At 40.7% G+C, this 16,721-nt stretch overlaps 1 protein-coding gene across 4 annotated transcripts; it reads right to left on the bottom strand.

Annotated features, from left to right (window-relative positions):
* Positions 1-1,561: 1,561 nt before the first annotated feature.
* On the bottom strand, positions 1,562-15,469 carry LOC308375050 (mitochondrial pyruvate carrier 2-like). Of its 4 annotated transcripts, XM_080851088.1 has the most exons (6): positions 12,209-13,796; positions 11,830-12,010; positions 10,308-10,348; positions 10,005-10,089; positions 4,035-4,146; positions 1,562-1,698 (listed from the first exon to the last, which is right to left on the bottom strand). In XM_080851088.1, the coding sequence occupies exons 1-6, from the start codon at positions 12,374-12,376 to the stop codon at positions 1,653-1,655; spliced, it is 633 nt and encodes a 210-aa protein (XP_080707214.1). In that variant the 5' UTR covers positions 12,377-13,796; the 3' UTR covers positions 1,562-1,652. The 4 variants fall into 4 exon arrangements, with proteins under 4 accessions (XP_080707214.1, XP_080707215.1, XP_080707213.1 ...); XM_080851089.1 differs by lacking the exons at positions 11,830-12,010; positions 12,209-13,796 and adding an exon at positions 15,250-15,469; XM_080851087.1 differs by having other exon boundaries at positions 1,562-1,700; positions 3,987-4,146; positions 11,830-13,796.
* Positions 15,470-16,721: the final 1,252 nt, after the last annotated feature.

The raw sequence follows: 16,721 nt of genomic DNA, 5'->3' as shown, positions 1-16,721 counted from the left end.
TGTATAACATCTGGGAAAGTCAACAGGCATAGGATATTTCCATCTTTTGGTTCTTGAAAAAAAACGCTGTGGTTATTTTTCCATCTTCTCTGCCTTCATGTGGCAGAAAAATCACCAGCTCAGCCGGTAGACAGTTGTATATGATCACTATTGTTACCACTAGGCACAGGTAGACTACCAGCTCCTCTTAAGAACCAGCGATCCATTAATGAAACGGAGCGAGCCAAACATTTAAATCGTAGCTCCTATTTCCAAAAAGCACCACACATGGCATACTACAGTGATAGGGTGCGCCGCTTTAATTTAGAACGTTGTGTCGCACTAGTACCGCTTTTGGCGCTCGTTGTAAAATCGTAATAAATTTATATTTTGTTCTATTCGGTCAGCACGGGGTGGCCGCAGGGGTGGCCAGGGACATGTCTACATGTCTAAATGGGAGGGGATACGTTTTGTTAGTTGAAAGCTGACCTATAGACATAATCTCATTCGGTCTCATCACAAGACGTTTTAATTCAATTCCTTGTCGTTTTCAACCAATGGCTGCAGCAGGGTGTGTGTGGCTGCTGACAGTCAATATGCTAATAAGAGCATTTCGCACCTCTGTCAGCGGGAGGTGAGAATGCTAAACACATTGGCCCCCCTCCCCCCGCAGGTTCCTTCCCGGGAAATTCCGTCCGTATGCGGCAGACGGATATTTTGGGGGAATGTCCGCGATCAGCCAGGAATTGTGATCATTCGCAGCTGTATCACAGCGTATACGGGCCCGATAATCTTGCTTTTCGTGCAGTGATACTGTATAGCGCTTCTCTAAGTACTCAAAGTTGCTTTACAGAGTCCAGTAATCATTCAGACACAGTCATACCGCTGATGGCAAGCTACATCTGTAGCCACAGCTGCCCTGGGGCAGACTGACAGAAGCGTGGCTGCCAATCAGCGCCAAAGGCCCGACCACCACCAACATTCATTCATATTCATACGATGCATGTCTTTAAGATGATTATTATGTGTTAGATCTCAGTTCACTATGACGGGAATGTCTGGGTTACGACTGTAACCACAGTTCCCTTAGCAGGGATCAGCTCTAACACTGTCTGGCATCTACAGTGTCTTCCACAGCGTTTCTGCTCAGTATTTCAAGATGATGAGATGTGGCAGTCTATTTAAGCACTTCTGAGGGGTGGGCTGAGGAGAACAACTGAGGTATTCTAAGCCATTCGTCTGAAGAGGAAAGTGCTTTGATTATTCCGTGCTATCAACACGTCCCTATGTCCCATGTGTTAGATCTGATCCCTGACAGTTATCACCCAAATGTTTTAAATTGTACATATCTTTTAACAGAGATGATATTCCAGACTATTAATATAGGACTGAAATCAAGTAAATTAGCTATCGCTTTTTCAACCCATATTACAAGCCTTCAGGGATATGTGGTCAGGGATTTGCGTAAACACTATAGTATACAGTATATGCAACTATAGTAGGCATAATATAGACACAAATGTGTGCAGACAAAGCATTGTCCATACAGATTGACAAAGAAGTGAAAAGTTTGGAAATCAGGTTGGGGAAAAAAAGTTTTAATAGTAAAAGTATGCTGTTAACGAAACAAATACTTTTTTCTTCCCATTTTTATGAATGGAGTTTTGGGGTCCTCACGGATCCGATACTTCTAGGTTCTGCTTTAGTTCTTGATTATACCTGAAAATAGAAGAAGGAAAGACACACATCTGTATCCTCAGCAAGCAAGTGCAAACATGAAGCATATGTCATATATAGCTAACCTAGACAATAAGGGCCACTGGAATGAAATACTGTAGAAGGGCATCTGCATACAGATACAAACCTGCGCTCTCAAGTTTGGGTTGTAATTGGGTGTTATACAGAGGTCCTGTTTATCCTGTATATGTACCAGCAAATATATTCTTCCAATAATAATGAAAGAAGGTATAAAGAAAATTATGAAATTGACAGATATCTGATAGCATTTGCACGTTACCTGTTACATAACTATGATTAAAATATTGGCTAAAGCCCTCAGGTCAAGCCAAATGCCCTCTGTACAGCCTGGGATTGTTTATATGTCAACAGTGGGGAGAGAGCATAAAAATATGACCTTCTACATAATACCTACGGTCAGGTGGGACACACTTTGGTTTTCCTGTTTGGTATTGCAACACCCAGGAGTACACTGATAAGGGACCAGGATATACGTGTGCACATTATAAACAAGAGGCTCAAGTGTACTCAAGAGCAACATTTAATTTCTGTTTATGACTCAGCATATACTGACCAGGTATGGAACAGACAGGTGACAGCTGTCAAGAGATAGAAAAATCAAACATTTCAGGGTAGCTTATTATTTTAGCAGCTGTAGGCAATGAGTCAGAATTATACTTCTACGAGAAATGATCCCTGTCACTACCATTGTATACAATTTAAAGGAATTAAATATGAAGGGGCTGTATACAAATAGGGGATACCTACTATGCAACAATAATGATCCATTTCTCTATCTATTTACCATGTCAATATAATGTGCTATGTCAGTCAAATGCCAAATGTTCACCATCTGGTAAGTGCCAGCCAGGGCTACCTGAAGGTCAGCCAAGGCCATTAGCCACGGCCTTCAAACAGTGAGAACAGCATTTCATTTCCTTCATCGTGCTGATAGCACCGCATAATTGCTCTTAAACCCACCCAAAAGAGGCCATCCTGGTGCAAACACATCCCGCTCAAAAGAGGTAATTCTGGTGCAAACACATCCAACCCGAGGGTGTTTAATTTGAGGTAAGCTACTTGTCAGAAAAATGAAAAACTTCTAGAGTTGCCGTTTGTCACCAAGCAACAGTTTACATTTAAAAGCATACATAACCGAAATGGACTGGTCCGACTCCTCTATTGCTTAATATTGTCATGTGCTAGAATAGAAGAAATAACTCTCAGCCTTAGCTCACTCACTCACTTTCTCTCTCTTCCTTTTCAACTCTCATTCACTCACTCATTCAGGTTTGGGTTCATCTCATGAATACGAGATCATCAAGTATATTTGGTCTACTTGACATCCATCCTGTTTATTCAATTGCTATTATTTACAGTTGTACTTATCCGTTTGGGTTTTTACCTTGCATCCAGTTTGACTGACACTTGTAACTTTTAAGCCTGGAGTTTATTGTATTAAAACTGTTCATTCAATAAACATTCATACAACTCCAGTCAGATAAATTCTATTTCCATTATATATGAAGCCCCTAGTGTTCAGGTCATTTATAAATATTGTGAGGGACTGAGGTGGCCACCCCACGTTTTGGGATGTGGGCTAACTGGAGCCGGGGGTGAAGTTGGGGGGAAAAACGGTGCAGGAGATTGTGGCTTTCTTATAAAAATATATTATCATTTATTTTACTGGGGATTCTCTTCATTAAACATGTGCACAAAATATAAATCTAAAAGTCAAAACGTACTAAAAGTACAAAATCTAGGCAAACTAGGGTCACAGTATACAATTCTGTAGTTAAGTCCTTCTTCTCTCACGCCTCACCCTTTCTATACTCTTGCCCATTGGGCTAACTTGGTCCAATCACCCACGATTGGACCCAACCCTCCCCACATTAGTCCTAACACACATCACATCAAAACACTCCTCATGCCATCACGTAATTAAGGCAATAGGGAACAGGTGGCTAGTGAAATGCCTAACTAGATATGTATGTGTGAGTGTGAGAGTCCAATGTCTCTCTCACTCTTGCGGTGCAAAGTACGTCAAACACAATTCCTGTGCGAAGTGGTGAGAAGGAGGACATTTCACCTTCATACAAATATACTAAACATTTAGGCAATTCACCAAAATAATCACATTTTGAAAACTATTTTCATATAAATGTAACACTGCTCTGGATGTGCAACAGCTGAAATAACACACATTATTTGTTTTAACTGTGGGAAGTAAGACATTAACAGAAATGTAATGTAGCAATTAATACTTTCCTTCATAATAACAAGAAATATCTTCAAACTATTAGTTTGAGCGTAGAGACCTCCAAATCCTGAAAAGTTGAGATGAGCCAGCAAGACCGAGGAAGAAATTCACAGCAAAGAGGTTCCAGACTCGTGGGACGATGACTAAGGAGTAGCGGGACCAGATGAAGCCTATAGCCACACAAAATAGTAAACAAATTTGTTAGGCATGTAATACAAATACTTAAGAAAAGAAACAGACATGAAACTTAGCATTTTGATTCATGCACCAAAATACCCTTAATATGAGAATCATGGATCCCCCAGGTCTTATATGTAACAGTTGGTGTGCTGCAGATGAATGTTTTAATGGCTTGCTTTATGCAGTTGAATATAATTCATAATTAAATAGTTCCGAAATATTTTGTTCTGTCTTTGTAATGGCTTGTTAGTCCTTTGCCCCTGTTGTTTTTCTTATTTAATTTGTCTTTAGGATAGTGCAAGGAGTTTTACACAGGGTCAAACAAAGCACAGATCGACCCTTCTTATCACCTCTGAGCTCACCCATACAAAGACAAAAGGTTCCTCCTACACCTATTCAGACTAAGTGGTGTCAGCACCTAACACACACACAGAAACACAGAAAAGACATGTTCCTGCTTACATAAGCATATGATTCATACAAGGTTATTATTTATACAAGGCACTTGATTAATACATTCTTAAGTCATGACCAGTTTTTCTAAATAAAATCTATCACCTTACAAAAGACCAGTTGTTGAATTTGGCCACAATTTCAGTGAAAAAAGAAAAGTGTCCACTTTCTGACCTGTCAAAGGGACGAAATTATATAGAATTATATAGAATAATATAGTAGTATAGTTAAAATATGCTTTTTGAAAGTTGTTTAAGTGATAATGGGACCGGTGCGCATTTAACTAACATGTAGCCAAACTTGCTTTGTTACTGCCCAAGCCTGCTTATATGGAACCTCCTGCTGGTTATCTTGCTTGCAATCCATTATGGTGGACTTATTTGGGGAAATATTCACTGGGTTCAAGGAAGTGTTCTTTTTCTGCCCAAAGATGAAGAGGACAGGGCCTGATACACTTGGCAAGTAGGTGGGCTACATCCTCTGCACATGAGGAGTTGACATCGACCTTTAGAAGGGTTTGGCAGCGCCAAATGTGGGAGACCCTTTCACTGATATTGGCATTACAACAGACTTGAAGGGCATATCAGGCAGCCAATTAGATATTTAAATCTTTGAATCTGTAAATACCAGATGAATTGGTCATGTGACTCACTGATGAGCAGGTGATTACTGAAAATGAGTCATGAGTTCTTAAACATTGGAAGTATCAGTTTTTGTGTATGGGATACAGTTTTACTATGCAGGTCATCATGTCAATCTCCCATAGTCTCTCACCCATACTCAAGCATCCTGTGCCCACTCCACTCTGGGCCTAGCACAGACGCTTGGACCCGACCCTCACTTACACTCACACACACACACACATCTCTCACCTGTGTGTCTGAACACTATGTCTCTCTCACTCCCCCCCTCTCTCTTCAGTGCACAGCTGCGCATACCCACACACACACATGTTACACACACACACACGTGCTCTTCCACACTCACACACTCCCTCTCATACCCACACACACGTGCTCTTCCACACTCACACATTCCCTCTCATACCCTCACACACACATGTTACACACACACACGTGCTCTTCCACACTCACACACTCCCTCTCATACCCGCACACACATCACTGCACGAAAACCAAGATTATCGGGCCCGTACAGGCTGTGATACAGCCGCGAACGCTCACCATTCCTGGTTGATCGCGGACATTCCCCCGAAATATCCGTCTGCCGCATACGAACGGAATTTCCCGGAAACAGGCCGGCGAAGGGAGGGGGGGCGATGTGTTTAGTAGTGGTGGGAGAAAAAAATCGATTCTGTTCGGTATCGCGATATTTTGCACACGCAATTATATCGATACAGTTGCGCAAAGTATTGCAATATTTAATTATATAATTATGTGTTTTACTTTTGGGCTTTCTACATCGTTTTTTTTCTCAGAGTTTACTCTGATAATAATACATTTGCATATTACATCCACAAGGTGGCGCTTGTTGCGGTGCTTGCTTTGTTGTCGTGCATTCAACGCATTCAACAGAAAATTCAAAAGGGAAATGGCTTCACCATTACACAATGCTCCTTTCAAATCGAAGGTGTTGGTAAATTTCGGCTTTCAACAAAAGCAAAAGGTAAAGACCTTGACATGCAGTATGCCATCAGCAAATAATGGCACATGAAAATTAAGTACCGTTAGAATACGACAAACTTTAGAGCCCATCTCACAAGGTACCATTTGGAGTAAGCGGTCCCTATACCAATAAAAAGGATAGCAAAACAGAATGAGAACGGCAGAAACGCAGTCAGGCCGTCAGACGACGAGACAGATCACAGTGACAATGGCTGTTTTTCTTTTCTTTAAATATGAAGAATGAGACATTCATACCATTTAATTCAGTTTTACTGGTGGTCCTTTTGTATCAATGTAATGTTAGCGAATGATGGGTGAGAGGCATAACTTCTAGCTTCGTTTGAAGCGTAACTTTTAGCTCCGGCAGATTGTTTATGTCAGATCAGCAAGACTTAATAGGTTCTATGCATGCCCTCAACCCAGTTTGTCAGGGATTGCGCAAAATGAGATGAGGCGCAGCTCGTCGCTGCCTCACCGTCTAGCTGTCTCCTGTCTGTTTGAACAGGACATGCGCAAATTCAATGATTTGATTATATCAAATGCTCAAAATGATTGGAATCATGCATAAATTACATTTATAGCACAGATCAGTTGAGAAATATTAATGTATTTTATCATATTCTAGTTTTGTTTTTACTTTTCATGCTCTGCCTCCCCTGACCGCAAACAAAAGGTGCAAACACCTAAAAAAAACAGCAACTTTGTAGTAAAGCTCCTGCAAATCTTTTTAACAGGTTTTTGCACTTGTTTTTAATGTGTAGAAGATAATGTTGTACACAGAATTAAATGTGACATTTGAAGTTAGCTGAGCATTCTTATTTTCCTCATTTTTTGTAATGCCTTCTGAATTATATGGGGGACATGAATCGCAATATATCGCAGAATCGAATCGCAATACTTGCTGTATCGCAATATATTAAGAATCGCAATGATACTGAATCGTGGCCCAAATATCGCAATACTATCGAATTGTCACATTTTTGGCAATTCCCACCCCTAGTGTTTAGCATTCTCACCTCCCGCTGACAGAGGTGTGAAATGCTGTTATTAACATATTGACTGTCAGCAGTCTAGCCACACACACCCTGCTGCAGCCATTGGTTGAAAACGACAAGGAATTGAATTAAAACGTCTTGTGATGAGACGTAATGAGATTCTGTCTATTGGTCAGCTTTCAACTGACAAAACGTATCCCCTCCCATTTAAAGCTATTGCCCCATAAAAAACGAAATTAAAATGTACTCGATAATAATTTAATTAATATTCTGTCTTTAGGGTTTTGCTCCGGGGTTATCACATTTCTTGATTTGCCTTCCGTTTTCAGAGTTCTGTCTTTAGGGTTATCACGATTCTTGCTTTGCCTTTCATTTTCAGAGTTCGAGGATTGCAATGTACTTTCGAGGCTGTTCCACTCATATTCTGGAGCTTCCTTTCTATAATGTTCTTGAGATTCACTTTTGGATTGTAATTATACAGAGTCGGGCTTACTCTGATATTGAGATCGCAACTTGGGACATGTTTGCCACTCGTGAATATCTAACCTGTGTCTTTTCAGGTAGATTTTGAAATCTTACGCGAGCTTCGCAAGCTTCGAACCTGCGCTCTTCAGGTTAATTGTACTGTGTACTTAATGGTGCTGTGTCTAACCGCTTAGCCACTTTGCTGGTCAGGATTTTCGCTCGTCGGTGCGACCAAGTCACTGGTTTATCATTCCTCCCTCCTCTGGGGTATTTCTCTTCTGTTACTGGAGCGTGGGAATTGTTTAGTGGACTTATGTGAAGTTTTAATTATGTTAAAAAACTTTGGACTCGAATAATAAACGTTCAATTTTCCACGGTAGATCGCAGGTTATGCTAGAAATGGCTTAGCATGGGTGGGATGGGGAAAGATAACACCTTTCCCAGTGATGGGCAGTAGCGTCACTACTTGTAGCGACGCTACTAGCTTAAGGCGAGACACTACAGGTGAATAGGGTAAAAATCCTTAATAATAGGTATCACCATGAAACTTTCTCAGTTGATTACTCATGTTTAGATGAGAAAAAAATGTATTACAAGTTTTTTGTATTTTGATGTTTGAATATGCAAATTATGCATTATCTAATTAAATATGCGCTAATTTGCATAATGTTTAAAAGAAAAGATCTGATCATGGGATAAAGCCAGGTTAAAAATTCCTTTTGCCTTTTGTTGGCATATTAGATGGGAAAAGAATTACAGAGGGATTTATGGATATCTACTTTTGTTTTCCTGTAAATCAGAGAAGACTGTCAATAGCCTTGTGATTTTCACCATGTTTTTGGGGATATAATGTTATATAATTCAGGCTAGGAATAATATATTTACAAATCCCTCTGTAAATGTCTACATAATATAGTTGGGTACAAGACTGGAAAGTTTGGTATATATAGGTTGAACTGAAGTGGAGATTTTTTCCTTGGAGTATGACAAAAAACTCATTTTGAGAAAATCGCATATAAAGATTCCAGGAAGTGTCAAGCCATACCACGTGATGCGTCTGAACGAATCACGTTATCAGAAACCACCGCAAACCAATGAAATTGCGTCTTTAGGTTTAAAAACCCGTTTTTGCTAACATCATTGGTTACTGCTGGAAAGGAAATGTCCTTATTTGGATTACATAGCGTTGTGTGGGAGATACAGAGCTTTTCAACCATACCAAACATGTCAGGCATCAGAAAGCCGATGTACTGCATGTTACGTTAGAATGCTAACTTTCCAGGAAACCTAGGAGAATGCTGACGCCGCGAACAGACAAAATGTGAATAAATATACACATAAATGTATAATTAGGATATTTTCTTTATGCTAGTATGAAAGATTACATGTTTAGGGAGTGAACTAGCTCAAAGGGAGCTCATAGCTCACATGCTCTTCCAAACCCACACACTCCCTCTCATACCCTCTCATACACATGTTACACACACACACGTGCTCCTGCACACTCACACACTCCCTCTCATACCCGCACACACACGTGTTCACACACACACATGCTCTTCCACACTCACACACTCCCTCTCATTGCACACACACGTTACACACACACACATGCTCTTCCACACTCACACACACCCTCTCATACATGATCATACAGCCTTACTACCTACTAATACCATTTCTACTTGTGCCTTGATTATTACATTGTTACTGAAGGTTGAGCAAAGAGCTTTGTATCCAGGGCCTATTTGAATAGATGGTAACACCCCTCAATATCAGTGTATTTAACAGATTGTCCTTGAAGGGATAATCAGATAAGCTGAGGTGAAGCGCTGTGAGGGAGTGTGGAACTTCGGCCTCCGTCTCAACAATGTCGGCCGCCACTGTTCAAGAATAAACCTGGATCCATGGCATTTTAATAAATGGTTTCTTTAGAGTAAACTGTCCCGTCTATCCTTGTGGTAATATCCACTGAAGCCATCCTCCAACAGCCTTAGTGACCTGGTTGTTTCATGAGTGTTATAGACTTCATAGTGTTATTGCAATACATTGTTACAACTAGAGTTTCCATCAATTTAAGTAGTTTAATTATAAAATATTGAACACCTAATTAATTGTTATTAATTCTATGACATTGATCTGATAACCTTATTGCCCCTAAAATTGCGATATGTTTTGATTTAATTCACTTATTCAACAAGGAATTTTACTTTCAGGACATTATTAGACACTATTAGATTTCCATACTGGTCACTGGCTCTGGTCTGAAGGATGCGTGATGCGGTAACCGCGGTAACGGAGCCCACTCACCTGTGGCTGTCAGCACTCCAGATTGAGATGTGCTGAGTTTCTCTGCAGGGCGAGTTAAGTCAGCAAGGCCAGCAACAACCAATCCCTGCAAGAGTTGTAGAGAACCCATGAAGCTGAAGCATCTCTCGTAGACAGGAGTAGACAATTGTTCCAATCATTTGTATACTATTTTAATAAGGTAAAAATAATCTACATATTGATGTAGACATTCATTATAAAAAGATATGGACAATATATGGATATGGATTGAATTGAGGCTCAGGATGTTGTTCAATAAAGGCTAGAGGAATATGAACTACTAACCCATTTAAACCATGGAGCCCAGAAGAAGACTGTCTTTGGACCTAAAGTGCAGAAAAAAGAGACTCAGAAGAACAGATAATTAAACACATCTAGTTAAACTTGTAAGTGTTTAGTATCAGTATTGCATTTCTCCAAAACAGACACACACTGTTCCTAAACACTAAGGTACCCTGCATATTATTCCAAGCCAGACATCATTAAGGATGTCTCATTTCTTTAAAAGCCCTCTGAGGAGATAAGGAATGATGAGGGAGAAGGAGAGGAGCTATGAGCAAGGATGCATTGTTAGTCAGGAGATGCATCTCCATGAATGTCCACCTCCTTCTTCACAGAAGCTACAATTCTAAACAAGATAAAGCAGATACACCTGTATTTTTTTTTTAAATGTTTTACCTAAATTAAAAATGGTGGCTGCATCAATTAGGTGGACATGGACCATGGATCTTCAAAGGTATCAGCAGACCTATGAGTTACTTTTTAAGCCAAACACATCAACAGTTATGCACAAAAATGATGTTTTGCTTATTGCAGCTCCCCCAGTGGTCAATGTTCAGGACTTCCTTAGAAACAATTTTTGAGAATTGAGTATAAACCGTATCAAGTTCAAGTTTATTATCATATACTCATTAACAGCCTTTATCAGTAAAGAAATTATTTTTTGCTCAATGTCTGTTCAATTTAGAAAATAAAATAAATTAAATACTGGAGAAAAAGGGTAGAAAAAAAGAGAGAGAGAAAAAAAGAAAATTGTAGTGCAAAAAAGATATTTCAAGGACATTTCAGCATCCTGATGGCATGTGGGTAAAAACTATCCCTGTATCTGCTGGTACGGGTCCTTATGCTCTTGTATCGCCTTCCAGAAGGCAGGAGGGAGAAAAGACTGTGGCAGGGATGACTAGGGTCAGAGATGATCCGCTTGTCCTTTCTCCTGCAGCGCTGGCTGTAAAGGTCTTGAATGGATGTTAATGCAGTCCTTGTAATACGCTGTGCAGATTTGACCACTCTTTGTAGTGTCTTCCTGTCCTGGGCAGTGCTGTTGCCAAACCATGTTGTGATGCCACCAGTCTGTCAATGGTGCAGCGGTAAAAATTGGTTAGTGTAGTGCAGTCCATGCCAAATTTCCGCAGTCACCCCAGAAAAAAGAGCCTCTGTTTCGCTGTCCTTGTAACCAAACCAATATGGTGTGTCCAGCTCAGATCCTCGCTGATGTTGATACCAAGAAATCTGAAACTTTTGACTATCTCCACAGCTGTGCCCCCGATGTGGATGGTTGCATGTTCTCCCTGCAGCCGCCTGTAGTCCACTATCAACTCCTTGGTTGTTGCTACATTAAGCAGCAGGCCGTTATCCTGACACCATGATGTAATTGTTGCCACCTCTGCTCTGAAGGCAGACTCATCACCATTCTTAATGCAGCCGATAATGGTGGTGTCATCAGCAAACTTAATGATGGTGTTGGAGCTGTTATTGGCTGCACAATCATAGCTGAACAGGGATTACAACAGTGGGCTTAACACACAACCTTGTGGGGCACCAGTGCTGAGCCGTACTGCCTGTGGCCTGTCTATCAGGAAGTTCAATATCCAGCTGCACATGGAGAGACTGAGGTTCAGGTCCTGTAGTTTCATGATCAGCCTGGATGGTACTATGGTGTTGAAGGCGGAGCTGAAGTAGATGAAGAGCATCCGCACGTACGTGTTGTTCTGATCCAGGTGAGAGAGAGCAGTGTTTAAGGTCAAAGCTACAGCATCATCTGTAGACCTGTGTGGCCTATATGCAAACTGGAGTGGGTCTAATGCAGGTGACAGGCAGGATGTAATGTGGTCTTTGACTAATCTCTCAAAGTATTTCATCACAACAGCGGTGAGTGTGACAGGGCGGTAATCATTGAGACAGCTCACTGATGGTTTATTAGCGACCGGGATGATGGTGGCCCTCTTGAAGCTGTTGGGGACCACAGACTGGGACTGAGAGGTTAAAGATGTCAGTGAACACCTCTGCCAGTTCAGGAGCACAGGCCTTGAGAACACGGCCAGGGATGTTGTCAGGTCCTGGAGCTTTATGCACATTCACTCTCCTGAATGACTTGCACACATCAATCACAGATACCTGGAGAGGGCAGCTGTCTTGCTCCAGCAGTACCTCTGACCTGGTGTGAGACTCAAATCGAGCATAAAAGGTGTTCAGCTCTGCTTGATGGCTCTTTCCTTTATAATCTGTGATAGTCTTCAACCCACTCCACATGTCTCTGGTGTTGGATCCTGTGTAATAAGACTCCACTTTCTCTCTGTACTGTCTTTTTGCCAGCTTGATGGTTTTCCTGAGTATTTGTTGTCAATACATAAAAACGTAGCTGAAATTGCTGTTTTTTGATGTCTTTTTGATCGGAAATTTAAATCCATAACATAACATTTGTGTGGCAGAAAATGCTATCACTGGGTTGTTTGAGTACTCCTTGATCCAAGGAATCCAACAGTCCTTCATTTTTGTAAATCCTCAACCTCTAATTTTGACTTGGTGCTGGTGCAAGAACGTTCTTTTGGCAGCATCAAACTTGTTGAAAAGAATGAGGGGACTGTTCCCAAATAGGCATCAAACTTGAGGACCTCGTGTTTTTTTTACCATACAATTGTAAGAGCTGCAATAAACACAATAGCCATTAGATGATATGAAAATATAGCAGCATAGCAAAAGTGTTAATCGTTAGTCAACTATCTATATTGATGATTTTTCCATCTTATCTCCAATCATGTTTCAGACCTAATTTCTCGACAACTACTGCTCTGTTGTTTCCTTTTCATTGGAAAACAATATGCCAACAGGAGCAATATTTATAGATCTTACTAAGGCTTCTGACAACAACTAGACCCATGCGCTAGCTATAAGAGGAAGCTAGCACAGTATTCTCTGTATGGACATTATGGCAGAGGTGAGGAAGAAACTAAGCAAGTCAGATGCTGAGCTGTTGGACTAGTCAGTAATAACTTATTAGCTGTCTTGCTATGTTTTGTGTGGCACTTGATGTTTTGCTGTGTAAGGAAACATTAAGTTAACAACTCGCTAGTTTTCATCATAAACATTTTTGCCAATGTCAATTATGAAAGAATTTGACGTAGGCTGAAACCTTATAGAAGTCATCCCTGTCTCCCGAAGATGTGTAGTTCTTCCAGATGCCCAAAGTCATGGACCTGTCCTGTCTCAGGCTAGCATCCAAATAAATTAATTTCATGCCAAAAAGTTTGATCAGTCATCATCTCATGCCAATAAGCCTTGGAAGTTTGCAACCTTGAAAACCTAAATCACCTAGCTTGCAATACATTACACTGTTCATTTTATATTAAGCATGTCGCCAACAACATTTTATTAGATTAGACATATTCCACAATCAAACGCATTCTTTTGTTACTCTTTTGTTATGTTAGCGTTCATCTACACTGTCACAATAAATACAACTATGCAGTCATATTTGTGTCAAATCTTGTGATATTACTCTACCTTGTCAGTCTACAAGCTTCTTTGGCTTCTGCTGTTGTCTTTGCCAGTTCCATATCCTTCAGCTGGTCAACAAATACACGTGTACACTGTCCATTAGGTGGTGTTGAAGCGAAATTTGTATTTTTATGACAGTGGTGTAAAAGTGAGCTACACTCCGCAACTTTAGGCGGAGCTCAGTAACATTAAATACCAGTTCTCTGGGAATGGGGCTTTAAGTTGTGCCTACTCCACCTGTAAAACTCAAGCTCTAAGGTTTAACTTTAACTGGTCACAGCCAGTAATGTTATCTGACAACAGTAATGGACCTAGCAGGGGGTGTAGGACGACTTGTGATGTATGTTTACCTCCATTTTTTAGTGTTTAAACTATATGTTCTCATTAAATGACTCATGTCTTTAATAGTAACATAATAATGAAATAACTACACCTGCAATGCTACTTACATCATATTTTTCTTTGTTCCTCTGACATGGTTCGGTCTAACTTCAAAATTAGTTTTGCCTTTAAATACTTGTAATTTTTCCAAAATTAAAATGGTCCTCTTTCACTGCAAAGATCTGTGTTTCTAAACAGGTAGTTTTCCATACATTTCCATGCGGCATTGGAGCCACTCTTAAATCCTACACCATTATAATAATTGCTGCTATACGTAGAGGAGAATCAATTGTAGTCATAGTACAGAAGACAATTATAGCAGTAAAAGAAGCTACAAAAAACTTCTTAGCAAGAAAAAGGCTTTTAGAGTAGGATAAACTAAAATGTTGAAACAGTAAAGTTCCAAGTGTGTAGATGAGGTGTTTCTGAGGTTGCTGTAATCAATTCTAAGGATGCTGACAAGAAACACTTACCATGCTGAAAGTGATTCCTACAGTTTCTTTTGAAATTCCAGGTTGCTGTTAGGTGTGTCACTCTAATGATGCCCTTAAATGCTCAACAAAATCAGGCAATCTTTTCGTTTTTGCCATGTAGAACTGACTGCATCTTTTGCAAGAAAGCACAGGAAGGCTACTTGGTGGTAATTTGTTTACCTCACGTTTAGCACCTGAAACCTCTCCGGAGTGCAGCTTACATCACAGGCACTCATAACACTGTTCAAAGACTGAAGTCAATAGTTTTCAGCAAATTCTCGAAAGAGGTATATTGCTTAGGCTTAAAGATATTTAAATATCTTACCCCCAGCAAGTATGCTTCTCACCTACCACGTATGACTTTAAATGACCTTGCTTTATTAGGACCACGCAGTGTGCATGTGTCTTATAGAAATCCAATTGCAAATTCTAAATAAACAACGAAGCAAAGGAAAATATATCAAAAACAGAATGATATCGACTATTTTTAGCATATGATGTGCAGATTTTCCCACTTATTTGAGGCTCCAAAACACAAAATGGAGGGCACAAAAACTAATTAACAAAAACAAGGTTGTGTGTGAGAGGATTTTTGTTACCTGCTGGATGATTGTAGAATGGTCTTAATTTCGCAGGGAGAATCTGCTCGACATTATCTAACGTTTTCCGATAAACAGATTTGAGTCCTACCGAGTAATACCGGACACTCTGCGACCGCAGGATCTCCTTGACTGCAGTTCGAATCATGTCTAATGGAAGATATTGCCAGCACAAGACGGGCTACTCTTGCAAGCAATACCAACAGCCACGCTGTCCTAGTAGCAGTTTAACCATCTGATCCTAGATAGCCTCTCGTTCAATTTTACTGAGCACCTATTGGTCATTAAACGGCGACGCCCAGCAAGCTTTTTATAGATAACGGCAAGATAACAGATGATTTCTGTCCTGTTGCAGTTTAACTGGATATGGTCTTAACGCGGGTTGTCTGCTGACTTTTTCCGTAAAATATTAACTTACACAGCCTGGGATGGCACTCTAGGTGCGTTTCCATTCAGCTCGTTCGCATTAACGATTCGCATTCACGGACGATTCGCATAAAATAAATGCGCATCAGCGACCGTTTCCATTCACCCGAGTCTTTAGTCTAACTTGGAGGAAGAGTTTTGTGCATGCTTGAATGGACGCCCTCCTCTCTGCCGTCGGGTCGGGACTTTTAATGCTGTAGCATTTGAGTTGTTTTGAATATAATTGCTAGAAGGAGAAGGCGTAGACGGTTTTAACATGTTTTACAAACTCACATAACAGCGAATTCCGTTCCCCGCAGACGTCCGTACATCTGGGAACGAGCACGGTCTAGTGATTCTTTTAATTTGGTGAAGGCCCACTTCACTGCCCAGCTGTGGGTCGAAAACTTCAGGCTGACCAGGTCAGGATTTCAAGAATTGTGCAACGGATAGGCCCTGCTGTGTTGCCTGAAAGTATTTGCTGCCGAAAGCCTGTCCCCACCGACGAGCGCATTGCAATTGCACTTTACAAACTTGCAACATGCGCGGAATACCGTGTTGTGGGCGAAACGTACCACTGTACAAAGATGTTTATATGCAGTATGCTTTGCCATCCGAGTACAAAGAAATATATTAAGATACCATACCTGGGCGAGGTGCAAGAGATTGCGAACCGAAACAACCGCGCACACCAGGTCCGCAGGTGTTAGATAGAATAAAATCAATGATCACAAAACAAAAAAACAATAATTTACAACAACAACAAAAAAGTACGTGTGGGGAGATAACATGTCCACGTAGTTTGCACGTAAATCAAGTTAATCAGTTAGCCTACAATAAACTAGGTAATGATGATGATGTTCAGGGGAAACAACACATCGCAAACATCACAGCAGGTGCATATGCTGCATGAGGTGTGGTGTATTAGCTGGCAGTTTGAGAAGCAGTAGAGGAACATCACATTCGGGGCAGACAGCAGCACGGTTGTCTGTCACTGCAACAGGACGTAAGGCTTTTTTATGCTACTCCGTACGACACGTTTTTGGGCACATAGGAACGCCTTCAGG

The sequence above is a fragment of the Sprattus sprattus genome (genome assembly GCF_963457725.1).
Source record: "Sprattus sprattus genome assembly, chromosome: 14".
Lineage (NCBI taxonomy): Eukaryota > Metazoa > Chordata > Actinopteri > Clupeiformes > Clupeidae > Sprattus > Sprattus sprattus.
The sequence above is the reverse complement of the archived record's forward strand: the minus strand, read 5'-3'. Positions and strand labels throughout refer to the sequence as shown.